Source organism: Papio anubis, chromosome 14 (genome assembly GCF_008728515.1).
Source record: "Papio anubis isolate 15944 chromosome 14, Panubis1.0, whole genome shotgun sequence".
NCBI lineage: Eukaryota > Metazoa > Chordata > Mammalia > Primates > Cercopithecidae > Papio > Papio anubis.
This window is the reverse complement of record NC_044989.1, coordinates 93,524,560-93,552,533: the sequence shown is the minus strand read 5'-3', so window position 1 is coordinate 93,552,533 and position 27,974 is coordinate 93,524,560. Positions and strand designations below refer to the sequence as shown.

At 50.9% G+C, this 27,974-nt stretch overlaps 1 protein-coding gene across 1 annotated transcript in view; it reads left to right on the top strand.

Moving 5' to 3' along the window:
• Nucleotides 1-27,974, top strand: part of SH3RF3 (SH3 domain containing ring finger 3) — a 372,468-nt gene that overhangs the window by 233,168 nt on the left and 111,326 nt on the right. Inside the window, exon 3 of the mRNA XM_003909107.5 lies at nucleotides 4,937-5,032. Within this exon, the coding sequence (XP_003909156.2) occupies nucleotides 4,937-5,032 (96 nt within the window). The remainder of the gene's footprint in view (nucleotides 1-4,936; nucleotides 5,033-27,974) is intronic.

The following is a 27,974-nucleotide window of genomic DNA, read 5'->3' as shown; positions in this document are numbered from 1 at the left end:
ACCAGCTTGAGCAGCATAGTGAGACCTTGTCTCTACAAATAATAATAAACAAAATGAGCTGTGTGTGGTGGCACGCGCCTGTGGTCCCAGCTACTCAGGAGGCTGAGTGGGGAGGATCACTTGAGCCTGGAAGGTGAAAGCTGCAGTGAGCTGTGATCGTTCCACTGCACTCCAGCCTGGGCAACAGAGCAAGACCTCATCTCAAAAATATATAAATAAATAAACAAAAAGAAACTTATTAATGATTGCTTTGTGGAAGGTAAGCTGAAATACCAGAGATCAGGACTGGGATTCGTTTTTAAAATTTATTTTATTTTATTTTATTTTATTTTTTGGGACAGAGTCTCACTCTCACCCAAGCTGGAGTGGAGTGGCACGATCTTGGTTCACTGCAACCTTCGTCTCCCGGTTCAAGAGATTCTCGTGCCTCACCCTCTAGAGCAGCTGGGATTACAGGCACGTGCCACTGTGCCCTGCTAATTTTTTTTTTTTTAATAGAGACAGGATTTTGCCATGTTGGCCAGACTGGTCTCGAACTCCTGGCCCCAAGTGATCTGCCTATCCTGGCCTACCAAAGTACTGGAATTACAGGTCTGAGCTACTGTGCCCATCCTGCTTTTTGAATTATTTATTTATTATTATTATTATTTTTTTTTTGAGATGGAGTCTTGCTCTTGTCACCCAAGCTGGAGTGCAGTGGCGAAATCTCAGCTCACTGCAACCTCTGCCTCCCAGATTCAAGCAATTCTCCTGTCTCAGCCTCCCAAGTAGCTGGGACTACAGGCACATGGCACCATGCCTGGCTAATTTTTGTATTTTTAGTAGAAACGGGGTTTCACCATGTCAGCCAGGCTGGTCTTGAACTCCTGAACTCAGGTGATCTGCCCACCTTGGCCTCCCGAAGTGCTGGTATTACAGGCATGAGCCACCGTGCCTGGCCTGTTTTTTGAATTTAATATTAACATTTCTCTTTTAATTTCCATTATTTCTCTCCTATATCATTTTTAATGACTGAGTGTATTCCATCAAATGCACAATACTGTAATTTATTTAACCCATCCCTTTTTGCTTTGCATTTGTCTTTAGTTTTTCTCTAGTTTAACAAACACTATAATGAATGTCTTCAGTGACAAATCTTTCTGCACACTTGATTTGTCTTAGAATACAGTTCCTAGAAGTGGTATTGTTAGCTCAGAGGTTGCACAGGCTTCCAAGGCTTTGATATTTGACAGGAATCACCAAAGTGCCTGCCCTACATTTATATCCCCACCAAAAATGGGAAAATGCCTGTTCCGTGCATACTGGCCAGCACTGTGAGTTGGCTTTATGTTTCTCATTGCTAATTTGACAGGTAAAAGGAACAAAAGGGGACTCTTCCTGTTTAAAACTGTGTTTCTTTGATTAATGGCCAGGTATGCCATTTTAAAATATGTTGAATGGAAATTTGTTTTTCTTCTTTCAAGAGTTCCCTGATTTTTGGCCTTGGCCTGTTTTTCTCCTGAGGTATTTGTCTGCCTTTCCACTGTTTTTTTAAGTCTTTATATAGTAAAGACGTTAAGCCTTTGTCTCTCATGTATCCTGCAAGTACTTTTCTAGTTTATTTGCCTTTTTGCTTTGTTTCTGCTATTTTTAACATCAAGTATTTAGTTTTGCTATAGCCAAATCTTTGTTATCATACCTTGAAATACATTCCCCCGTTCAAGATTAAACATCTATTCATATTTTCTTCTTGGACATTCAAGTTTAAATCTTATGGAATGAATTTTGGCATATACAGTGGATTAGAGAACTAATTGAATTTTTTTAATGATTAGCCAATTTTAGTCACATTTTCTAACTGATTATTGCTGGTATATGAAAAAGTCAATGGTTTTATCCTAAAATTGGCAGCCTTTCTTAAATTCTTATTCTAATATTCACTTGCTTCTGTATTTTTCTAGGTCGAATTATATACCCTTCTTTCTAATATTTATACTTCTTGTCTTATTTTTCTATTTATTTGGCTCTAATTTCTAGACCAGTGTTAGATACCAGTGTGGATAGCATGGTATTTTCTTTAAAAAAAAAAAAGAAATAAACAAAATTAATCTGGTATTTTCTTCTTTTTGTTTTTAACTTCTATAAAAGTAAATTTCTATCTCATGATATTTTGCTGTTCTGACTGCTCTTGACGTGTGGGAAGCCTTTGGTTACCTCTCCCTTTATGTGATCAGTGAAGCCTCAGGCTCCTAGGCTGATCTGAGCTGGGCCAATCATGTCTTGGGCCTCTGCTGGTGGTGAACTTGAGAGGCAGGTCAGTCACAAGAGTTCTGGAGCATTCTGTGGGTGCCTCCCCCAAGCCAGGGCTCCATTCTAGTGCCCTCGTGGTGATTAGAAAAGCTCCCCTGCCACACTCGGCCGGGCGCGGTGGCTCATGCCTATAATCCCAGCACTTTGGGAGGCCGAGGTGGGCAGATCATGAGGTCAGGAGATTGAGACCATCCTGGCCAACATGGTGAAACCCCATCTCTACTAAAATACAAAAAAAAAAAAAAAATTAGCCGGGCGTGTTGGTGCACACCTGTAGTCCCAGCTACTCAGGAGGCTGAGACAGGGGGATCACTTGAACTCAGGAGGCGGAGGTTTCAGTGAGCCGAGATTGGGCCATTGCACTCCAGTCTGGCGACAGAGCGAGACTCCATCTAAAAAACAAAAAAAGAAAAAAAAAGAAAAGAAAACAAAGAAAAGCGCCCCCACACTCACAGCTGAGCGTTGCTGGAGGGATGCTCTGCTAAATGCCCCCAGACCTGTGAGGCTGACTTTTGGGCCATGTGAAGTGATATGATGCTCTTAGAATGCTTTTTACGTTTTCTGGCCTATAATGTCAGTTGGAAAAAGTGGCATTGTAAAGCCATAAATCTTTTTGGTTTGGGTGTTTTTGAAGCTGGGGTTTGGGGGAGAGGATGGGGAAAGTGAAGGTGGTGACTGCCTCTGGTGGCCCCCACGCTCTACTTGTTCTCCTGGGAGAGGGCGGTTTGGAGGAGGCGTGGGAGGAGCTTCCCAACACAGAGCCAGGCCTGCCCTCTTTCTGTGTGATCCCAGATGGGCTGTCCAGCTCTGTTAGATCAATGCTGCCTCACCTTGAATGGACACCAAACCCTATGGCCCCCTCGGCTCCCGGTGAAGCAGTTTTCTCTGATGATTTCATGGACCCCACCAGCCTAAAACATCTCTTCCTCTGACCCCAAAAGAGGCCTGTAAGTCCCGAATTGCTGCTTTCCATTAGAGCATCAGAGGCTCCTTGAAAAGGCAGGTGGCACACTCAGCTCTGACGGGCTTCTCCATGAGGCCACTCTTGGCCATCTCCTCCTTAGCCTGTTAAAGTCACACGTGGGCCAGCTGGTCTAGCAGAGAACAAATAATGGGGGCGGTGTAGGCTGACAGACCTTGGGGCGTTCCATGATGCACCTGGCTGCCGAAGGAAGGATGGTTCTGGAGGAGGGAACAGAGGTTCACCAAAGGCTCTTGGAGTGACACCTGTCTTGCCCAGGCCATTGCTGTGGTGGTCTCTCTCTCTCTCTTTTTTTTTTTTTTTTTTTTTAAGATGAAGTCTCACTCTGTCACCCTGGCTGGAGTGCAAAGGTGAGATCTCGGCTCACTGAAACCTCTGCCTCCGGGGTTCAAGAGATTCTCCTGCCTCAGCCTCGCAAGTAGCTGGGACTATAGGCGTGCACCACCATGCCTGGCTAATTTTTGTGTTTTTAGTAGAGACTGAGTTTCACCATATTGGTCAGGCTGGTCTCAAACTGCTGATCTCAGGTGATCCACCCACCTTGGCCTCCGAAAGTGCTGTGATTACAGGCGTGAGCCACCACGCCCGCCCGTCTGTCTCTCGTGACACTTGCTGCAGCTGTTATCTCCCTCCCCCAGGGCTCCTCTCTGGTCACGTCCCCCTGTGAGTCCCCATCTCTCCTCTGTCCTTTTCCTCTCCCCCCCTCCCTCCCTCCCTCCCACACTGCCCTGCCCTTTGTCTCTGTGTGTCCTGGCACCTGTGACAGTGTCCTGAGTATTTCCTTCCTCAATGACTTCCCATCTCCCAGTCTCAACTCCCCCGAAAGCCCGTCTTTCCTCCTTGCTCCCTGCCTCTTCCTTTCTCCTTCCATCTGTTTCCACTTTGTGCATTTGTACTTGGTATTGTTTAATATTCCAAAGAATTTAAGAGGGTTATTGAAAGCTTTATGTGCCCACGACTCTAAATAAATGTAGTTGGATTGGGGTTTTTTTTTTGTTCTTGGATGGAGCCAGAATCTTAAAGCCTTTTCTGTTTAGCTGAATTTATTTTTATTCCAAATATTTTTTTTCATTAAATAAATAATAGAAGTTCCATTTTAAAGTCCTAACTGTATGGTACATTGCCAGGCTTTCCCATTTGGGGCTTTTTGCAGCTATTATCAGTAGTGTCAGAAAGAGAGGGTTCTGGCCGGGTACAGTGGCTCACACCTGTAATCCCAGCACTTTGGGAGGCCAAGGTGGGCAGATTGCCTGAGCTCAGGAGTTCAAAATCAGCCTGGGTAACATGGTGAAACACCATCTCTACCAAAAAATACAAAAATTAGCTGGGTTTGGTGGCACATGCCTGTAATCCCAGCTAATCGGGAGGCTGAGACAGGAGAATCGCTTGAACCCGGGAGGCGGAGGCTTCAGTGAGCTGAGATTGTGCCAGTGCACTCCAGCCTGGGTAGCAGAGCGAGACTCCGCCCCTCCCTCCACAAAAAAAGAAAGAAAGAGGGGGTGCTGCTAGGTGAAGATGTCAGATACCTGCATGGATGATGCACTCTTCTTGGACACATTCCTTGGAATCTCTTCCGAGCCTCCACAGTACTAACCAGTGTCTTGTTTCCTTTCGCATTGTGTGTATGTCCATGTGCTTGTGTCCACGTTGGACCCGGAACCGCAGGATGAGATTCTGACGGTGCTCAGGAGAGTGGATGAGAACTGGGCAGAAGGCATGCTGGGAGACAAGGTCGGGATCTTCCCGCTCCTGTACGTGGAGGTAAGACTGTGCCACCACCCCCCCCCCCCCGTTTGGCTCCTTCTTGCCCACCCTTGTTTCACTACAGTGGGGTCACCTGACGTTGAAACCCGTTTTCTGAGAGAGAAAGAGGATCCTCCACAATAGCCTCTAGCCAGAGAGCTGCTGGGTGTGGGTTTTGATTCACCTCACGGGGTCGGTGCTGTGAGCACTGCCTTGGCCAGTTTTCAGTGGTCTGTCCCAGGACCGGCTGCAAATTGTCTCACCATGTGGGCAGTGACAGCACGGCCCCCTTGTGCGCGTTCCCCGTTTTCTCAAGGGACCCATGCGCCTGGCACCCATGTTTCTGAAACCCCCACAAGTGCAGCTGCTCTTTTCTCATGAGCTCCAGAGGGGAAGAACCTGTCCCAAGGCAGCATTTTCCCTTCCCACTGCACACGGATTGGAAGGAACCGTTGCTGGCCGTCTGCAAAGTCCTCCTTGGACTCTGGGTTATTGGGTAACTTCCCTGCCTGAGAGGCACCACAGCAAAGGTGCTTTGAGGCTAATTCCAGACCTGCTAATTTCCTTTCCCTTTTCTGTAACTAAAGCACCAGGTTTCTAGTGAGTATGTTTAGAGTAGCTGCTGCGCGGGGAGCATCTTAGCACATGTGTCTTTAAAACACCTGCTAGCGTCGGTCTGTGTGTGTGTGTGTGTGTGTGTGTAGGAGTATTTGCCTATGGCGTGTATGCCTGCCATTTGTCAGTGCAAGGCCACACGTGCACATTGGTGAGCTGACCGCATGCTTTCATTCCTGTAACCACCAGTGTCATCCCATCAGAGGGGCTTCAGTGGATGCTTCCTGAGTGCTTGTTGTGTGCCAGACACTTGTAAGTACTAGATCATTTAACCTTCTCAGCAACAATGGCATATGAAAACCGTGAATGGCCCTGCAGCAGAGGTGCAGGAAGGTTATGTAGCATTCTCAAGGTCCTACAGCCGAGGAGTGGCAGAACCAGGGTTGGACCGTAGGCTTCTTGGCCCTAGATTCAGCCGGCCCTTCGCTCTCCTGCCCTCACACCATCTCCTGCCTCTCCACTGTCTCTGGCTAATGAACTGCAGTTTACTCAGCTCAGTGCTGGGCTCCATGTGTCCCCCCTGCCTTACACACTTAAGGGCTTCAGAGTTGGCACCGAAAGCCCACGGGTGACACGGCCAACTTTGCCATACCTACCAAGCAGTGTGCAGATACTTAAAGATGTTTGTTTAAAACATCTGTCAATTCCCCGTTGCCTGCAGAATAAAGTCCAAGTGCTTTAGGGTGGCATTCAAAGCCCTTTGCAGTTAGGCCGTAGTCTATTTTGCAGCCTTGTCTCTCTCGTTTCTTACCCTCTTCCCCAAATATTCGGGACCAGTAGTTCTCGCACATTTAGTTTGAATGTGCTGCCCAAGCCATCTGAGGCCCTCCCACAGCCATGGCAGATGATTCACACACACACACTGTCCTGTAAGATTCACATCTGCCCTCAACACTTTGTGAGTTTCCATGTATTTGCACATTTGCTTCAGCTTTTCTGTCCTGGTGCTTAAGACCAAAGAACTTAATGCCTGAATACCACTTACAGTGCTGTCCAGAAGTCAGAAATTTGAGTTCCTGGGCATTTTTTATCTGGCGAAACTTTTTTCTCCAGGCAAAATCTTACTGGGATGCCCATCATATACATGAATGTTCACAGAAACTTCATTACGATGGCCCCAAACAGCACACCACTCAAGTGTCCATCAACAGTGGGATGGCTGAGGAAAATGCAGTATATCCATACAATGGGATGCTAGCCCACCGTGGGTGTGAATGAAAGAGTAATGCCTTTAAGGGCATAGACAAATCTCCAAGACAAATTTTTGAAAGAAGTTAGACATAAAAGTATGTGCCGTATGGGTTTTTCAGGAGGTTCAAAAGCAGGCAGAGCTCCTCTTTTGTGACAGAAGTCAGAGCAGTGGTGACCTTGGGGATTCTGACCGGAAGAGGTAAGGAGGTTCTGGGCTGCAGAAGGGTTTCATGTCCCGATCTCGGGACGGCTGCACAGATTGTGCAGCTGTGAAATGGTGTCCCGTTAAGGTTTGTGCACTTCTAACTGCAATTTCAAAAGCTAACAGCAAATCTTACAGGGCAGGTAAGATCTTACCAAGGCAGCTGACAGCAGCAGAGGTGGCTGAAGCCTGCGTTGGGCCCCTCAGCCCCTCCTCTGGAAGAAGCTGTCAGGCACCACTGGGAGTCCGCAAGCGGGTTCAGGCCTGAGACCCAGTCCAGCAGGCCGTCATCTCTTCCTGGTTCCACAGGCACACTCAGAGACAAACTGAGGAGTCAGTTGCATCTGTGCCTGCCTGCGGCATGACTGCCTGTGGGTCTGAAAGCCACCTTAAGCCCTCCTCCCTCAGGGCCGTGAGGAGGGCTCCACAGCCCCACCTGCCCCCACACCCACTCACAGCTTCTGCCTCCACTCTTGAGCACAGCCCGTTCCACCCACCTGGATAGGAAGCCCTGGACTGTCCTTGAGGATCAGAGACGCAGACCTCCCCCCGAGCATCCTTGGGCAGGGGCCCCACTGCCCCTCCTGCCCCTTCCTGAGATGGCTGCCCATGCAGTGCTGGCCCCACGTCACACACCCATAACCTGGCAGCCTCGGCTCTGACACAGGCCCTGGGGCTCTCAGCAGCCACTGAAGACCAGCCTGAACAGCTGTTTCCTGCGACTTTTCATTCCTTTTGTAGTTACTGCGTGCACCCCACACACCGCATGGATCCTGATGGATCGGAAGGTCCTGGTTTGGCCCAAACTGCTTGCCTCTGGGAGGCTGCACAGGCATTTGAGGTGGGAGCTTAGGGGTTTGGCAGGGTTCCTGAGAGAGTAAGACCCACCTGCCAGGAGGGAGCCTGGAGCCTGTGTTTTGGGCTACTGCGCAGGCAGCTGGCACCGTCCCAGTGATGCTTGTCCCCTGGTGCATGAAGGAATGCAGCAGACCCATCGCCTCACACTAGAGGGTATCTTCTTTCATGCTCACTAAGCTTGGATTGCACCAAGGTCCCCTCCACAGCCGCTCCAGCTGGGATCCGCAGGCACCCGGCCGGGTTCTGCCCAGCACACAGCTGCCCTGTGGGCTTCACCGAGGGACCCCCACCTTGCCTGGCCTCACCTGGCCTCAGCCTGCCGTCAGCGCGGTGCAGGCCATGATGCTAAGCCCACGGTGGGTCTTACAAAGTAAATGTGAGTGTGCCCTGCACAGCGCTCTCCCTCCGTGGCTGTGTCTCCGCCTGGGCCTGCCAGTGACACCGTGAGCTGAAGGGCACACACCTGGCCTGGAGCCAGCCTGGCCTTGCACTGCTGCGGCTGCTTTTGGAGGAGGTGGACCCCGCCCTGGACATACCTACATTTCCCTCTGCTGTTCTGTAGAAATAATCCTGTCTCCACATCCCCTGGCGCCCACCTGCCACCGGCATTCATTCACCCGTGAGCTGCTGGGCACTGCTGCCCCTGGGCACTGACCCCATCTGTGCTGTGCTCACCAGAGATGCCTCAGTCCCTGCCCAGCTCTTCTGCCCACGGCTGCAGCCACCGTCCCATGCCCTGGAACCTGCCTCCTTGTCCTTTTTCTCCCATCGTTTTACAAAAGGATGTGAGAAACTCTCCTGCGGCCGTCCCCACGCCATGACCCAGGACACATCTCCCTGACACCTGTTCATCAGATGCCAGCTGAGCAGCACCCCTTGCCAGGAGCCTAGGCTGACCCTGCCCCAGTGTCCACTCGGGCACAGAGAGGAGCGGGCCGGGCCTCTCATCCTCTGGAACTCTAGTCCAGCGGATGGGGACAAGAATTAAATCCAGACACTCTACAGGGCTTTTCTTCTGGGTCTTTAGTCCTTGAGGTTTTTCAGAATTTCAGAAGGCGCTTGTTCTAAGGGGAGTGAGGATGAGCCAACCCAAAGAATTCCTCCTCCCCAGTGGGCCAGGGTGGGGTGAACTCGCAGGAGGATGGCAGGCGAGGGACTCTGTCGTCCAGAGTTCTGCCCTCTCTGTAGCATGAGTGCGGGGGCTGAGTACCCTTACAGCCCCCCTCTCTTTTTGCACAGGGTCCAAGCCGACCTGCCTGGGGTCAGGCCTCAGCCCAGCCCTTGGCTGTTCCCTGAGAACAGGGCCCATTCCTCATAGACCCTGATGACAGGACCATGGGCAGCCCACGGGCAGTTCAGGGTGATGTAGGCTTCAGAGCAGACCTAGCTGGGCCCAGCTTGTTCTACATCACCTGCACATTGGGGGCATGGCCTGTGGTCAGCCCCTTAACCTCCTAAGCCTCAGTTTCCCCCCTCAAACAAGGGCAGTGGCAGACATCTTGGGCTAGCCATGAGGTGTAGAGAAGATAAGAACACATAGGCCGGGCTGGCCGGGGCAGGCGGAGAGCACTGTTGTGTGCTGGTGGTGGTGGCGGCATAAATGTTTGTGGAGTGAAAGCTGCTCCTCAGTCCATTCCTGTATTGATTGAAGATCTCCGTATCATTCCTGAGCACTGAACACATTTGGCCTGATGTAGCTGAATGGGTTTGAAGGCAGGGCAGTTTCCTGCCTGAGTGAGGTTTGCAGCTGGATAATGTCAACAAAACCAGGACACAGGTCCAGGGTGTGGATGCTTAGGAGAGGCAGCCCTCTTGGAAGCTGTCGTTAAGGAGCGTTGTCAGAAATCAGCTTGGGTTGGAGAGACTTGGGGGCGGGACACAGGCTGCCTCTGGCTGCTCACACAGAGCCTGGGTGGGCGGCTTGCGTGGAGACTTAGAAGGCATGTTAGCAAATACACCAGTGACTCGTGTCTGCAGGGAAAACCTCCCCATGGGCCCAGAATCCTGATCCAAAGGTAGTTCAAAAAATGATGAAAGGCAGCAGACACAAGTGTCAAGCTCTGCCTCCACGTTGACAACATCAGTTGTCCAGGTAGAGTAATGGGGAGACCCGGATCTCAAGGAACCAACTGAAAAAGACCCCCCAGAGGTAGTGCTTTATTTATCCTGAATACGATATTCAGAAATTGGCTGCTCCAAGTGTTGCTGGTGTGTGTGTGAGTGGTCACCTAGATAGACCTTCATGCCCCCACCCCACACACGCACATGGTGGCATCCCAAGGATCCTTAGAGACAGCCAGCATCTCGGCATCTCTGAGAGTAAACGGGGGAGGAGGGACCCCTTCCTATGTTCCTCCAAGTTTCTGTGGTGAACAGTGACCATCCTGTGCCTAGACAGACCCGAGTCTGCAACGTGAGGACAGACACAGGGTGGGTGCGGAGCACCTGTCCCGGCAGCCAGCACACATCCCAGACAGGTCTGCTCCGGAAGGAACAGAGAACCGCTCAGTGTCCTGGCTATTTTATGGCCTTTGGATTTGGCTTAGGATGAAAAAGTAGGTGCCTTTCCCCGGGGGAAGGTCTAGAATTTGATTAGAGCTGCAACTGTTTATTCTTGGCATTTTCCATTGATTGTCTGCTTCTATTTGAGCAGATTTTCAGGAGCATGTGATGGGTGCACACTCCTCTCCACTTGGCTAATAAGAAGTGTGAAGCCTGAGGGTGTTGGACCTCTGTGGACCAGCAGGGAGTTGGTCTATGTCGGGAGATGCTGGAGCACGTGGTGAGCAATGGGTCACAGATGAGAGGTGGCGGTGGGGCCAAGCTGATGATGATGAGCCTCCTGGTCGTCCCAGTGTCTGCTAACCCAGATAAAGGCCATGGCAGCAGTGGCTGTGGTAAGATAACCCCAGGATCTGGGGAAGAAGCAGAGCTGCAGGGGGCAGAAGGTTCAGATTCTGTGACGCCAGATCCACGCCTTGGTCTGATGTCAGCATGCTTGTGCCTTAGTTGGGTGTTGAATGAATATGGTGTGGTGTTCGAGAAAATTGTGGATGAAATGCTATTTATAGATCCTGGAAAAAATAATGGCAGCCAAAATGAAAATCCTTATTTAACGAAATAATATAATACCCAGAAAAATAGCAGGAGTTCCCGCTGATGGCCGTTTCCCATTTGAGAGTGCTTATCTTCAGCACAATGATGATAGCATGCATCATCAGACCACTGGGTTCTAAGCCTCGGTGGATGCAGCAACATCAAGCTCAGTTCCTCCTGCTCCTGTAGCACAGGTGCCTCCTTGTCACTTTATCTTTTACAAAGAGAGGCTATTATTTTGAACCTCTGCCTCTTAAGTATGCTGTTGAGACGTGTCGTGATGACTCAAAGACACGACAGCTCTCATTGGGAGCGGATAGCTCTGGCATTGTTGTTAATTGTGCACACTCTGCGTTCTGCACCACCTCAAAGTAGTGAGCAGCTCTGCCGTGGTTGGATTTGCCGTTTCACCTTGGTCTTGAAGGTTTTCAGCCCTTGCCTGGGCCAGGCGGGATGTGTTCAGAGAGAAAGAGAGGAAGGATGTGACTTCTAATGAGAGCCGCGAGGGAAGTATTTCAGGTGCTGAACTGAGTCTCCTCTCTCCTCCTCAGCGCCTCCAGACCTATTTGATCCTGTGGTCTGGGTGGGTTCACCCACCAGCTTGCACTCTGGGTCAGGGAGCTGGCTCATATTCACTGTCCTGGTCTCTGCCTTCCCCACTCCTTTCAAAGACCCCCTCAGCTTCTCAAAGAGAAACCCAGCATGCCAAGAACCACACAGGCAGTGGGAGAGGGATGGAGGGATGGGGGTTCTAGTTCTCAGCTCCCAGTTGACCTTATGCATCCCCACCTGAGATGGGATTGGAACGCCTCCGACTCTTGGTCTTGCCTGTGAACTGGAGGCTGCGTAGGCTTATGGAGCTGTGTGATGCTTCTGAGGCACCCTCCTGGTTCTTTGCATGCCTGGTAATTTTCAGCTGGTTACTGACTTTGTGAATTTTACTGTTTGGTGTACTGGACATCCTGGCATTCCTACAAATGTTCTTAAGCTTTGTTTTTTGTTGAGTTGCTTAGACTCAGTTTGGTGCTTTTGAGGCTCGCTTTGAGGCTTTGTTAGGCAGGGCCAGGGAAGCCTTTCGTGTGGGCCTAATTTCTCTACTTCTGAGGCTATAACCTTCTCTACTCCATGCCCCGTGATTTATGAGGCTTCCACTCTGGAAGTTGGGAATGAAAACTATTCCTGGCTTTATATGAGCCCAGAGATTGCTCTGCCTTTTCCTCATGGGCGGTTCTTTCCCCAGTGCTGGATAGTTCCCTCAAATGAATGCCCTGATCAGCTGTCAGCTGAAGACTCCGGGGGACTTTCTACAGATCTCCAGGACTGTCTCTCTCTGCAGCTCCCTCCTCTTCAGAACTCTAGCCTACATCCTGTAGCCACTGTGGCTCCCCAGACCCAGAACTCTGTCTTCTCAATGCAGGGAGAGGCTGGAGAACCCAGAGACAGTAACAGAGCCCATGTCATGGGCTCCTCCACTCTTGGCGATTGCTGTCCTGTGCGTTCTGCTGTCCCATGTCTGCAAATCTTGTTTCATAGATTTGTTTCAGTGTCTGGAGCAGGAGGGTAAAAATGATTCCCATCATTTCATCTTGGCTAAGCAGATGTTAGCCAGTGATGCTTTAGGAATTTTGAAATAAGGGTCAGAGGTTCCCCGGGGCTGAATCTCCCCAGTTTCAGTGCGAAAGTAATAATCCAGGACTTTTCCTTAGATGAGGAACTGGCAAATGCCTTTGAAGTCGTTGTTTACCATGGAGATGGGTTACAACCAAGCTCCAAAGCCCATCCCATGGTCCCACTCTCCAGGTGAGCCCCTTGCATGTTTTTTCACTGCTGGTGTTCCCTACACTTCTTCTGACAGATGTGGCCGCTGCTTCTAACAGTCAGGACACCCTGATGATGTCACATCAGAAGGGATGTGAAAGTATGAAGGACAAATACTCAGGAATGTCTTCCGAAGAAGGTTGGGGAAGATGCAATTTTGTTTGAAGTTTCATTTTATTTTTCTTGCTTTTTGTCATCCTCTGTTTTTACAAGCTCCTGCAGCAGCGACAGCCTGTGGAAGGGATCCCCCAGCCTTCGTGTGGATGCCAGTCCTGCTTGCATTTCTGTGTCAGTGTGGACTGTGCCTCCAGGAATACTTTGTAAAGACTCCTGCAGGTGAAGCCCAGTCACTGCCAAGAACACTGGGCAGGAAAGCCAGAGGCGGGGACCAGAAGGCAGGGACTAGGCAAGCACCAAGTTGGGTGTCTGTTGGAGTGTGATGTTGTGTCTGTGTCTGAACAGAGTGGTCCAGGAGGCAAATCCTTAGACCTATCAGGGAGAATAAGCAGTGGTCTTGCCTTCACCAACAACCCACTGGTTCCCCTTACCCTTCAATCGGAGTAACGACATAAAGAAGTAAAAGAGTGTAAAGAAATGAGACAAGACTACATAAGAGGGAGACTCCAGTTGCATTCATGGTTGGGGTCTGTACATTTTCTTGCCGTTATCTGACCCCCAAGGCGTGATCCACACATACATGGCTGTTAATTGTAGTTTGGGTTTGTTTATCTCCAGCAAAAATAGGTGGGTGCCTAGGTACCAGCTTGCCCTGATTTCTTTCTTCTTAAGTCTTTTTGAGCTTTTTGTGAAATTAACATCTTAGAATATCTCACATTCCATAGCTATTCCATAGCTGCTGGGAGTCTTGTTGCTGTGTTTGTTTTGTCTCCCTAAGCCCCTTTGAGGCCAGACCTGTAACGCACAGTTCCTTCCCTTCTAGGGCCTAGCACAGTGTGGAGCCCAGGTGCTACCCTGTGCACCTGTGCAGTGTTGTTGGGTTGTGGTTCGGTGTTTTACAGAGCTCATCAAACATGAGGAATGCCCCACTGACCATCTCTAAACGGGTCTAAGCTGGGAAGCTTGCAGCAGTTCTTGTACATCCATAGCAAGACAGCTTAGTAAGTTTTCGTGAAGCCCCTTGTCCTCACTGCCAGCCTCCCTGGCAGCTTCTGTGGGGACAGTGAGTAGCCCTGACTGCAGCCTGAGTGGCTCAGTCACCACGGGGACCGCAGCCCACCTTAAATGTTGTCACGGCCTGGCCAAGGGGCAAATGGAGCCTCGTGCTATAGTTCCTGAGGTTTGATCTCACGCTACCCACCTTAGCCAGGCAATCCCTGCCTACCAGATGCTCCCCACCAACTGCATAGGCAGACATCATACCTTTTAGGTTTCTCCCAAGACGTTGATGCTGGAGAGCCAGACACTAATTCAGGGCCTTTGGAGGCCCCAGCAGGGCATGCACTGGTCCTTAACACCAGTGCACTCAGCCTTGCCGGAAGGAAGCTGCATGCATGTCGACCAGCAGGAGTCGTTGCTGATTGCTGACTGTTTTGGTCACTAAAGTGGACTACCTGTGTTGGCTTTAAGCAGTAGTTGTGAAATTGTGTGTTAGGAAGAGGGCTTTCTCCATGGGTCTACCAAGCGGTCTACCGCTTGCTGAGTTCAGAGCCTTGTCCTGGTCTGGAAGCGACGATGGAAGGCTTAAGTGAGTCACCTCCTCAAGGGACTACTCAGGACTGGAATTGTGTCAGCCTAGGGGCAGCTGAACACCCAGGTGGCCCTGGGGCAGGCTGCTGGGGCGTCTGGCCTGCGGCCGGTGGAAGTAACTGAGCTCCAACCTTGTGTCCAGACTGCTTCTCCCTCAGGCTCCAGCTGTTTTTCTGCTTCTCCTGTCACTCATGTGGGCAGTACACTTCCCACTGAGCAGGTCAATGGCGGGGTTACTTTTACACCTAACTTTAGCTCCTCGCCGGGCCCTGCTGGCCTCAGCATGCGCACCCACCCAATCCTAAGGAGACAGAGTTCTCACACCTGCCCTCTGCAGGGCATCTTGGGCTGTCCACATCCACCTGCCCTCCCTTCAGCGTGGCCATCACGGTGCCCTGACTCAGCTTCCCCCACCTCCCAGGCTTCCATGTTCTTGTCTTCCCTTTCATGTCTACCTTTCCTGCCTGAGTAAGTTAGGCTGTGGCTCGCAAACTTCAGTGAGCATTTGAGTGTTGTTAGAAAGGCCCCCAGGATGGCTAAATAGTAGAAAGGACAGCTTAACTGGTGACATCAGTTTGCAAACCAGGAATAGATAGTCTCTGACATGGAACGAAGCTGCTCTCCCTTCACAGAAGGGAAGGGCAGTTGGGTTTCATGGCTTGCAGGGTCTGTGTTACACAGTAGAATCATACATATTTAGCAGGTTTGTGGGAAAGCTATGCATATTTATAAGGGGAGCTGAGCGCATGTGGAATGGGCAAACATGTACGTAACACACATCTCACATCACTTTAGGGTAGGGTTTCAGCATTAAAATGAGGTGGAATTTGGCTCTTTCCATCAACAGGTGAACTATAGGACACACACAGCCTGTGCGCAGCCTCCATAAGCTGCTGAAACTGGCTTGAGGTCTGCAGTTGTTTATCAGAAAGGGTGTTTGTAAGGTCTGTCCTCTGTCCCATCAGAGCTGCAGTGGTCTGGGTAGCACCTATTGTTAGGGAGTTTAGCAAGAGTGTGGCTTTCCTTGTAGCCCAGGAATTTAGGAAGTTACCATGCCAGCCCATGGGTAACTTTGTTTCCTTAACCATAGGGTCTATCTTAGTTGCTAAAGGGACATCTGTTTTGGTTGCCGATCACACAAGTCATTGGGAAAGCTGCAGGCCCAGCCCAGGGGAGAGCCTGCTGCAGTGGGACTGACTCAGAGCCTGGGGCGGAGGCTGCCTGTACCAGGCCCACCTGCGCCCAGCCCACTGGCCAGCCCACCTCCCTCAGCAACCCACTTCCCTCAGCAGCCCACCTCCTGAATCCCAACATGGTTGGCCTTTCCTCAGTCCTCATCTGCATGAACTCTTCACACTCAGCACATGCCCTTCCGTCTTGCAGCTGTGTCCCCAGGCCTCAGCAATCTTAAAACAGCCACTCTGTCACCCCACACACAGCACCCCAGTCATCTCCAGGACCTTCCTTTGGAACACCCAGCCCTGTCACATCCTCACATCCTTTTGGTGCATTCTAACATCCATCTGCCATTGAATCTTCAGAACAGCCTTAGGGAAAGAGGAAGGCTGCATTCTCCTGGCGAGATAGACCAGCCAAGCCCCATCCAGGGCCTGCAGCCGATGAGCAGTTCCATGCCAGAATTTGAAGTTAGCACCCCCAACGTTCTCTGCTCTCAGGATTGCTAGTGCAGAAACATTTGGCTGTTGGGTTATGAACCCTGCCCCAATCTGACCTGCAGCTTCTCCTCCCACCATCTCGTTCTGTGGATTAATGTGTGGACCACACTCTTCCAGGCCCATGCTCACTTCTTTCCTGAGTGTTCTGATCACAACACTCAGGACTGGAGAGTGTGCCTGAACCTGGAGATGGGCCTCATGAAGTACCATCCACATTTCAAGAAGTTGGGAGGAAACCGGTGTCAGATTCCATGCAGTCCTGAGGGTAGGCCCTGGCTCCGAGGCGCTTGTCCCTAGGCAGACCTTGTGAGTGGTTGCAGTTTTTCAGGCATGGAGGTGACAGCATACTTAGCTGTGGAGAGATTTGGCACTGGGTGCCTATAGGATGACAGCAGCGCTTCTTGGCTGAGGTCCAGGGCTATGTTTGGTGCAGAAGAAACCATGTCTGATTTTTCAGCTGGAACCAAGCACACCCGTGTGGAGTCACTGGGAGGTCCTGGGGGACCCCAAACATCTCTATTCCAGACCAGCCCATCTTTGCAGGGAGCTCTATCCTGCAGGTCTCAGTTGTTGCCTCACCCTTAGTTCTAGGACTTGGCAATGAATTATGACCAAGCTTGACACTTCGGGCCAGTTGGAAACGTTCTTCTCTTGTCTTCATGCTTCTCCTCCATGGTACCTTTTGTCAATACTTTCTGTTTCCAATGGAGAGGGTGCAGGGTGCTGCGGACTGAGGCACGTTTAAGATTCAGGTCCGGGGAAATGCTCGAACTGTGTGTGTGCCCTATGGGGGGGACTTCCTGTAACCACCTGAATTCCACCTGTGATGCAGAATGAGAAACAGCAGTGACTCCAGCTTCATCTCGTTTCTGCTCAACCTCCTCAGAGGAGCTCGGAGCTACTCTGTTGATTTTACAAACACCTCCCAAATCCTTGAAAGTGAGAGCAGTTAAGAGTCTTAGTTTGAAGCTCTTGGGACATCAGTCGCATTTTCCAGGTGTCCTGCTTTCAGTGATCAGTCTGTCCTTGTACCCTTTAAGTAATTTCTCATCCCTCAGCCCCTTCCACCCTACCACCTTTCTGAGTCTCCAGTGTTTGTTAGGGAGAAGGTTCTGATGAGAGTCGAGAGGCTTCCTGGCTGCCACAAACAGTTCCTTCAGGGCCCTTACAAATGAAGGCAGCCCGTCCTTTCCAACTCTGCCTCCATCAGAGGGATCAGCATTCTGGGACATTTGTGCTCTGGACTTCATCATAAATCAGAGATACATCAGGGCCATCGTCACCTGCCAGGTGTGAGCAGCCATTTGTTCCTTCCACCTTAGGTTTCTGTTGGTGGCTTAGCCTTTGGTGGAAAGAGCAGGTCCCACTGCTGGGCAGTGCCCTCCCCACAGTTCCTTCCAGGCCATCTGGGGTCCCACGTTCATCCAGTCCTTAAGCACCAGCTGCAGGCCAGGCCCTGGGGATGCAGCCTGAATGAAGCAGAAGAGAACCCTGGCGACCACATCCACCAGGGAGGACACAACAGTGAAGAAAAGCAAGTCTGGAGGGGTTTCTACTCTCCACGGAGAAAGTAACACCAGGAGAGGAGGAAGGGCCTGGGAGGAGGGAACTGCAGTCTTCATGTCAGCGTTCTGGAACGTGGCTGGGGAAGCAGCCTTCGGGGAGGGGCAGGGAAAGAGCAGGTCCAGGGGTGGCCTGAGCTGGCCGAGGGACTCTAAGCCAGGGTGACCAAGCAGGCAGGTGGGAGGAGAGGGGTTGGGGCCAGAGGGGAAGTGGGAAACGGGCTTCGGGAGTTCCGCAGGTCACTCTGAGGACATTGGCATCTGCTCTGCGTTTGAGTCTGGGGTCTCTCTTCAAGGCCCCTTCTCTGCCCAGTGCTCGAGACCTTGTGCCTGTGTCCATAGACTCCTCCTGACCACGTCCTTGTCATTCCTAAGCTCACTCCTGCTTTGCTGAGGTGAACTTTGATAGTGTAAAATGCATGTGGAGAGAGCCTTCTAGACTAAAGGTTTCGAGCTCTGGTTGTAGGGAACCCACAGGGTTCCCTGGGGATGTGGGCAGAAGGCCTCAGGACAGCTCCAGGCCCATGGTTCTTATGTGGCTTCTGAGGGTCCCACCTACCCCACAGTTCATTCTCACACAGCAATGGAACCAGGCACCATTTCTGCAAAGTTAAGGAGGGTACTTCACTGTTGCTTAAAGCCACCAGTGGGGCCCATTGCTCTCAGAATAAATCCAGACTCCTCACTGCAGTCCACCCTGTGGGTCCACCCAACCTCACACCCTCCCTGCATGCCTGGCCTTGATCACGGTCCCGGCATGCTGGCCTTCCTCTGTCCCTTCTGTCCCTCTGACAGGCCAGGCCCCTGCCCACGTTGGCATCAGACAGTCAAGAGGCTCTGGCACAGCTCTGTCACTCCCTGTGCCTCAGGTTCCTCATCTGTGTAATGGGGGTAATAACTTCACCTACCTCCAAAGGTTCTTAGGAGGATTAAATTAGAGACATAGTGAAGTGCACAAAACAGTACACAAAGGGAGAACTATGTGTTAGAAATGATTGTTACCTTAATTGTAGTTTGGGGGCCTTGTACAACCCCAATGTCACCTCCCATGTCACTGCAGAGAGCAGGAAGAAGCCCCCATGTCCTGTTGCAAAATTGCATTTGTTGTTTTTGAGGCTGCAATATGAATATCCAGTCCTCTTGAAAATACAGTTTGGAATAGTCTTAGGTTTCATTCAATGAAAGGAAACAATCACTTAGAGAATGAGTTTCCTTGAACCGTCGGGGGCAAAGGAACCTGTCTGAAATAATCAGTGCTTTTGGGAAAGGGACAGCCAGTGTATTGTAGGCAGAGCCTGAGGTCAGCTGCTTGAGCATCAGAGGCAGGGAGCAGCCCACACAAGCACTCAGACCTCAAGGGGCTGGCCAGGCCGAAGCCCCTGTGTCCCAGCCAGCCAGGGAGGACTGTGTTATGGCTGCAGATTTATCCTGAAGCCGCTGGACTGAGGTAGGGCCTGGCACCAGAAACAGAAAAATAAACGCAGGAGGCCAAATTTACACCTCCGTAAAGTCTTTTGATGAACGTTTGCTTGAAACTCTGCTCTTCTTCATATTTGTTACTGGTAAATTTGCAACACGGTTCATCTGTTCACCTGTTATTAAACATGTTCCTTTGGGTTGAGTTGGGGTTTTAGTTGTGGCAATTTTGCATACCCTGTTCTTGGATCCAGCTGAGGGTGAGCTGGAATGGAAGTGGTAGCTTTAGGACTGGAAAATCTCAGAAGAATGTAGATTGGATCTGGAAGCTAAGGAACGTGCATAGACCTCGGAAGAGAGGATCAAGGCTGCAAAGCCGACCGCCTTGCCTAGAATTGCTCCTTTGAACAGAGCTAGGGATGGAAGGAGGAAGTGACCCAGGCTTCCAGCCTTCTTCCCAGTCCCTGAGGATGGCCTAGTCCCTGTGGATCTCCCTATCCATTGGAGACGCATATTGAGCATGTACAGGTGACATTGTGTGTCGTCTGCAATTTGCTGGAAGCAGCAGGGAAGGGCAGGCCACACATGAAGCCAAAAGGACCAAACACCAGGGGGCCGCTATGACTGTTACAAGAAGTTTAAAAAAACAAAACAAAACTGTGGCGACTTGTGTGGCGAGTGCAGTCAAAAACAGTAGCTCAGCAGATGGGCTGTGCCTCAAACAACGTTATTTACAAAAACTGGCATCAGCTGGATCTTGGGCCTTGGTTTGCGGCCCTTGAGTGTGAGTCCTCTGCCCGCCTCTCTGGGTTTCTGCTTCCCTTCCATGTGGGCCTGGCTAATCCCTACCACTTCCTGAGCTCTTAGAGCTTCTCCTAGGGGCAGCCCCAGGATCCTGGCATCTCCCTCAGGAGTCAATCCAGGTCTGTGTCCCCCTCAGCTGGTGGCTGTCACCTAGGGCTGGAAACCAAACTGCCCGAGGAAGGGGAAACGTTTGCTACGCCTTGCCTGAAACGTCATGCTCTTAAAAAATGACTGCGTTCTCACAAAACCGAAGACACCAAAGGCTCTTTAGGGCACCTCGCACTTTGTACAAAATCAGAGAAAATCTGTCACTGCCACAGCTCAGGAGGTCTCCCCATAGGTCGACGGAGACTCCAGCCTCATCTGCTCTTTTGTGTTTAATGACTTTTTCTGATTATAAAAATCATTCCTGGCTATTGCTCAAAATAGGAAAATTCAGAAAAGTGTAAAGAAGAAAATTAAAATCACCCGTAATCCTACCAGCAAATATGAATATACATTTAGGGAAAGAACGAAGTGTTAGCATAGTATTCTGTTTCCTTTATTCTTTTCTATGTATAAATTTACATATATTTTGGACAAATTTGAGATTGTGCTGTATCAGTATTTCTGCCTGGCTTTTCTCATTAAATTGTGAGAATATTCTCATAACATTATTGTAGTAGCTTCCAGGCGCCTCATCTCTGCAGCCTTTTCTCAGCGCCATGGCCGGGGGATCCTGTTGTGTCCCTGTGCTGCTGTAGAGCCCTCCAGTCCCCCATCTCACTCAGGGGAGAGCCAGGACCTCCCCGGGGCCCAGAAGCTCCAGCACTAGTTGGCCCCATCACCCCACCTCATTTCTGCCCACATGTCTGCTCCAGCCACACTGGCCTTCTTGCTCTTCCTCAGACACTCCAGCCAGCTGCTGCCACAGAGCCTTTGCACATGCTATTCCCACCTGCCCAACACCCTTCCCCAGATGCGATGGGGCCAGCTCCTTCCCACATCTCAACGTCTTGGCTCACAGGTCAGTTTCCATTCAATGTCCTCTATGTAATGAAATATTCACTTATTCCTTGTCTGGGTATCTGTGAGAGCGGGAGTTTTGTCTGTATTCATTTCACAGTGCCAAGCAGAGCCCCTGGCCTGCAGTAGGTGCCCAATTCCACCTTCTCCTTCCAAACCACCAGCCCCAGATGGTTGGGGGGTCTCCTCCCCTTGGCCCATCTACCTGCACACGGCACTTCCTGACTCATTCCACTGCTCCCACGCTGGCCCAGACTTCCAACCACCCTGGGGCTCCCCACACCAATTCTGGGGACTCCTCGATCCCTGTTCAGGAGTCGACAGAGGCTTTGTGTCCATCCTGACTCCTGTTCAGCCCTCACAACCTGAGCCCCTTTAGACCGCTGTAGCACACACATGCACCGTCCTACTCCTGCCCACGCCTGTCCACGACCTTGAAATACTTAGGTCACTTATGTCACTTTTGGTTGAAATACTTTGTCACTTTCTGTGGTTATGTCCTGTCTGTAACCATAGAAACTGAGTTGCCTTCCCCCCTCAGACCAGCCTTTCTCTAGTAGCGCTTTCATCCTATTTATCATTGATGAGTTAGTTGCAGCATGCCATATTCTTAAGCTCCTTTGTGAACGTGGAACACATCCTAAAGAAAAGTTCTTGCTGTGAAAAAGCTCCACCTGCCACAGATTGCCTGGCAGAGCTCACAACCAGCAGCAGGTACTCAGTGAGAGCTGAGTGAGGCTCAGACTCATGCAAGATCCACCACCCTCCCCAGCCAGGTCCCCCAAGTGCTCTCAACTGCTGACCCTGTGTGTGAAGTGCGATGTGAGTTACAGCTCTGTAGATGGGTGAGAAGTGCTGAGCAGTGCTTAGAGTATACTCAACAAACAGACATTGCTGCATGCACATGCAAATGCTAGCTGCATTCATTCAAACACCTATGCATGGAATAGGTGTTTATCAAGCATGTACTTTGCCTCTAGCGCTAAAATTTGAAGCATCTGTGAAATGAGACTCCTGCAAGAGGATGAAGTAGGCTCTAATCCTCAGAACTCCCAGGATCAGCTGTGACATCTTGATCTGATCGCTTTGGCTTTGTTGCTCCTGGGGTTGCTCTGGGATGTCAGAGAGAGACTAGAGGAGAGAAGGGGGTATAGAGACAGGGGGAGGGAAGGAGGAAATGCTTGCCACCTGGAGGCTCTCTAGGCAGTAGAGATTAGTGTTGAGGAGGTAGCAGGTGAGAACATGAGGGCTGCAGTGCACAGCCACCATGATAATCTGGCTGGTGTCCTGTAAACCACAGCCCAGTACACCATCCCTCCAGCTACACCAGGAGCCCACCGCATGCAGCATCATAGGTCCAAGGCCACACAGGCCAGGATAAGTTCAGGTGTCACTCACCAACCTTGGAAGCTGGTTTCCTGTCCCAGAGAAGCTGCACATAGAACACAGGTGGGTGCACCTGCAGACACATGGACATCCGGTCCCAGCCTCAGGTGCCTGCAGGTTTTGAGTCAGCTGCTGGACCCCTCCTGGTCCTCAGCAAGAGCGCCAAGCACGGGCCAGGCCCCCCTCCTTGAGCATCAGGTTCACACCCTGTGCCAACAGAGAGAAGAGGGACTTCTATGTCTGCTGGAGGAAATGTCTGTCATCTCCCCTGGGTGCCAACGGCTTTCTGTCTTTGTGGGTGTGACCCACAGTGACACTGCATTTGACATCTTGACTGAGGGCACACTGCATGAGTGTGTGAGCCTAGAGAAATGGTCTGTGAAGCTACTTCCATACCACATGGACACCTGCCAATACGTATTCTGTTCCGTTTCTTAAAAAGGCCGGTCAGGACCCAATCAGTGGATCGTTTGAAAACCACTGCTCTAAGCCAAAGATCTCCAAGGTGGGGTGCGCGCCACTCTGTGCAAAGAAAACGTGAGAACTTCTATTCAAACTTGTTGCAAATTTTAACTTGTTAGATTTAATTTCTATTTTGTATATGCTTATTTTATTTATTTTTGGTAATCAAATATATTATTTGGTCCACTAGATAAAGACACCAAAAGATACACATTACATACGTATAATGTGAACGAGTATTGGTGCATTAGAATATAAATGTGCAGAAATGCTTCCCTGATGGGGGTGCACTGTCAGAGAACAGGTCAGAGCCCACCTGCCTGGGCTGTGGCTGGCCCAGCCCTAGGAGCCCTTTGGGTGGAGCAGCCATCTGCCTTCTCCTGAATCTGTGCCAGCCACACCTCTTGCTCCCCTTGTTCCTCCTCACCCACCTGAGATCTGTGACTTCTAAGGCAGAAGGGCCCTGGAAAATTAATCACTTTGGTCCTCAGGTTCAAAATGGTCAGAAATCCATGTGCAGCACACACCCCACTGGAGGTGCTCACCCAGGATTTAAGTGTCTACCGGAGGCCATGTGGGTCGCCACCTGCTGCTAGGGGTCTAGGTCTCTTCACTGTCCCAACAGAGAGACTTTTGTTGCAGCAGTTCTTGGAGAAAGTGGAGAATCAATGGTGCCCTTCATACACTTCTTTGCCCATAAACTACCAGTTTATCTCTTTTAAGTTCATCTTCAGGTAAAATTATCACAGGGTCCTTATCCCAGTCTGGAAACTTCTAATCAGCGGTCCCTCTGCTCACAGGGCACCCCTGCTGAGGGGCTCATCAGGTCGTTCTGCTGCTCCTGGACCTTTTATGGACTTTCACACATTTCTAGCAAATGCGTGAAGTTTTCTGTTTTCTTATTTAGTCCTGGAATCTTCCTTCTGGCAGGTCTTAATACTGAAATGACAGTGTGGTTGCCAGTGCAGGAGGGATACATCACCCAATATCAAGAGGTTAGACTCAAAGCAGGTGGAGCCTCATTTCCCCATGAGGACTAGGGGGGGATCCAGGGAGGAAGAAGGGTGACGTAACTATGACAGAGGTGCAAGTAGGGGTGCGGTCAACATTTCTGGTTGTGCTGGAGAGACCCATGGACTCTCGGATGAGGAAGGAGGCACTGACTGTTAGCCGCAGGGCCGCTGAAGATTCTTTGGCAGACCTTGGTTTTGAGGGCTGGCTTGGGGGACCACAGGGGTGGTTGCTTCCTGGGCGCCCCATTATGAGATGAGCCTGGCCCAGGGTATGCAGATTCACATGCCATGTCATAGGGTGCTGGCAGAGGGCAGCCGCTGAATTCTCTGGAGGGTCCCGACATGAATGCCACTGTGGGCTGCGTGACAGCTGGGGTGGGCGGACAGGCTCCACAAACCGGTCTGCAGCTTGGCCAACTACCCCCCAAGCAGCTAGCACCCCAAGGCAGATGAGGTGGATGGGTGCCACCTGCCTCTCATGGGACCACTCTGACAGGGACAGGGCTTTGTCCAGTCCATGATAAGAGGGGGCTAAAATGAAAACCATTCGCTCCGACTCCCTCCTCAAGCTTTTTAGACATCAGCTCTTCCACAAGCCTTGCCTGTATTCAGGCTTTACATGTAAAACTAGGCAGCCATTTGTGCAGTGCAGGTCTGCCTGCACCTGCGTTTTAAACTTCAGTTATCCAAATAGTCACCTCAACTTGCCAGCCCATTGGGCAGCCTGACAGCAGCCTGACCTGTATGCTTCAGCCATCACAGGACGGGGAGCAGGGCTAGAATGCAAACACTAAGAGGACAGGATGGGAAAGGCACATCTGCCGTGTGCTGGAGGGATGCGGGTCACCCACGGGCTCGGGGCCTCACTCTGGCGGGACTGGCGGCCTCACGCAGGCCTCCAGCACACTCCTGCAGTGCTCTAGTGTTGCTCAGCCTCCGTCCAACTGTAATTCCAAGGAGGGAATCTCCTCCAGGGTAGAAGCTTCTCCCATAGCAGTTGCGTGGCCACGGCTTGTGGCCGGGCAGGGAGCATCAGTCCAGAGTGCTGGCACCAGCGTTCTACAGATGCCTGGGGCTCGATGTCCCCAGGAAATAAGAGTTTGGCATTGTCCACAGGCCTCTGAGGCCACTACTTCTGTGAACAAAGGGAAGGGAACAGAACGGCTACCCACCCTTGGTAACTATAGCTGGCATCTGTCCCGCATGAGAATTTGCCTGACCTACTTCTCATGTCATCTTTAACCTCCCCAAAAATGGTCTGATTTTTGTTTTAATTAAGACAGGGTCTTGCTCTGTCACCCAGGCTGAAGTGCAGTGGCGTGATCTCTCAGGCTCAAGTGATCCTCCCACCTCAGCCTCCTGAGTCGCCAGGACCACAGGCGAGTGCTACCATGCCCAGCTAATTTTTATTTTTTACAGAGACTGGGTCTGACTGTGTTACCCAGTCTGGTCTCGATCTCCTGGACTCAAGCAGTCTGCCTGCCTCGGGCTCCCAAAGTGCTGAGTTTACAAACATGAGCCACTGTACCCAGCCCAAAAAGGCCTGATTTTTAAAGACCCACATTTGAATCTCTAAAACGTACCCAACCCATTCCAATAGTCAAGGGCATAGGTATACCTCAGTGAATATATTCTGTTTTTTACATCAAGATGTAGCGAGAGGGGAGGGGCCTCCTCATGCTCTGCAGTGACGAGGGGATGGCAGCAGAGTCAATGAGACATCTCAGAAAAGGAGTGAGCAGTGGCAGTGGTGCTGCTTGTTCACTGTGTGACTTGGAACAGGTCACTTAACCTTCCTGAGCCTCAGTTTCCTCATCTGTGAAATGGCCACATTGCTGCACCTCAGATGGTTGATATGAGGGTCGGATGGGCACATGTGGGGATGAAGGTCAAGTTGGTTTGGCCAGGGGTGGTCACCAGACCCCTTGCTTTTTTTTTTTTTTTTTTTTTTTGAGACGGACTCTCGCTCTGTCACCCAGGCTGAGTGCGGTGGCATGATCTCAGCTCCCTGCAAGCTCTGCCTCCCGGGTTCACGCCAGCTATTCTCCTGCCTCAGCCTCCCAAGTAGCTGGGACTACAGGTGCCCACCACCATGCCTGGCTAATTTTTTGGTTTTTGTTTTTTGTTTTTATAGTAGAGATGAGGTTTCACCATGTTAACCAGGATGGTCTCGATCTCCTGACCTCACGATCTGCCCACTCGGCCTCTCAAAGTGCTGGGATTACAGGCGTGAGCCACTGCGCCCGGCTCCCTAGCTTCTTACCAGCTTAGTCACTGGCCAAGAGTCCCCAGTTTTGGCAGCCTTTCTCCTTAAAGGCTCTGGGAGTGTTCCACACACAACCCTTCAGGATGAGGGGTGCCTATGAGGAGGGTGAAGGAACCTAGTGTTAAAGGGAATCCTTCCCTCTCCACCGCTCCTGCTTAGTCTCCTGAAGAATGACGTGTTTTACAACTGGCAAGTGCTGATCGAAGCCCAGCCCAACCATCTTGCCTGCCCGTCTCAGTGAGGGGAAGCTCCCGAGATGTCTCCCAACAAAAGCGTCAGGCAGGCAAAGGCCATTCTTCATCTGCTGCTGAGTTTGTGAAGCTCTCAGGCCAGCAGCCAGCCGTGGTGGCCTTTGCCACACTCAGCCATGAGAGTGGAAGCTTCAGAGGAAGGCAAATGCCCCACAGGAGTCTCTGAAACACGAGAGTCTGGTCCATAGAGGGTTTTCAGGGAGGGTGCTGCCATTGGGAACCTGAACTTGCAAACAGTGTTCTCGAAGCTTGCTACTGCGACGGCATCTGCAAAGAACAGCAGCGTCGTCTCTTGGGAGCTAGAAGAAATGCACAAACTTGGCACGAGCCCACACCTATTGAGCCAGAGTTGGCCTCTGCGAAGGATCCCCAGGTTGTTCAGTGTGCACTGAAATAGAAACTCTTTTAGAGCAGGCCTTTGAGCAGAGCCCAGGACATGGTAGGCGCTCAGTCCGTTTTGTTTTCTGAATAGTACATCCATGAAAAGAGTCATGTGTTGCCTTCTTGTTAAACTGTGAGCACTTGCCCTCCTGCTTGCACCCTTGGCTTCCTGGATTTCCACCAAGATGTGGGTTTCGGGACACGTTCCCTCCCTTGTATTGCGCTCACAAGCCCCATCACTCGGTGCTAAGGTTACTCTTCCTCCACTCTGGGGCAGGGCAGGGGCCCGAGGGGACACAGCTATTTTGCGCCAGTTTTCTTATGTAGCTGGGCGCCTCCCACACCACCGCTCTTCTTTTGATGTTACAGCTGCTGCCCTCCCTCATGACTGGCTTGCCAATCTTACTCCTTTTTAAGAAAAAAAAAAAAAATCCCCCTGCATACATTCAGTTTAAAGTCTCCTCAACCAGACCCAGAGATTTGGGGTGACTATACTCTGGCGCTGTCATGGACCCAGCGCTGAAATCCCCGGGTTGGCCACACCTCCCCACCGGAGTTAGGAGACCCATGGCTCCAGGAGCTGCGGGGAGAGAGTCTTCTCATTCAACCCAGCCCCACCCTCGGACGCAGCCACAAGGCTACAGCACACTCTAAACCAAGAGCCCATTCTGTAGAACTGTTTAAAGGATGGATGGAAGAAACTCTTCAGCTTTTCTTACCTTTCTAGACAGTTCTGTGGTTAGAAAGTGGTTGTGGAAGAAAATCACATCTAACCTAAGAAAGCTGGGGAGACAAAGTGTTCGGAGGGGCTTTGCTGAGCCAGGAGGCAGCCACTCGATGTCACAGAGGCCACAGGGTGATGAGCGGGGTCCCCTGTTGGGATGGTGATCCCTGGCCCAGTCTTTACTGTCCCATGGACAAGACTGCACCGCTCACTTGAGCTAATCTCCCACCCCATCCAGTTTCATGTTCCCAGGAGTATCAGCCCCTGCAGAGGGGCCCCAGAACAGGGGCAGGCCCTGGGATGGGCAAACTCCTGCCCAGGTACCAGCAGCAGTCCTCATGATGAATGGATAAAGTTGCCAAGACGTTTAAAATATTGAGTTATCATTTTGTTTCCATTTTGTATGGAAGATGAAAATGTGTTCTCTTTCCATTAAAAAACGTGAAAAGTGTAGTTATTGGGTGCACTGGTTATGTGTGTGCACATCCATGTAGGAGGGCGGTGTCCACCTGATGAACAAACAAGGT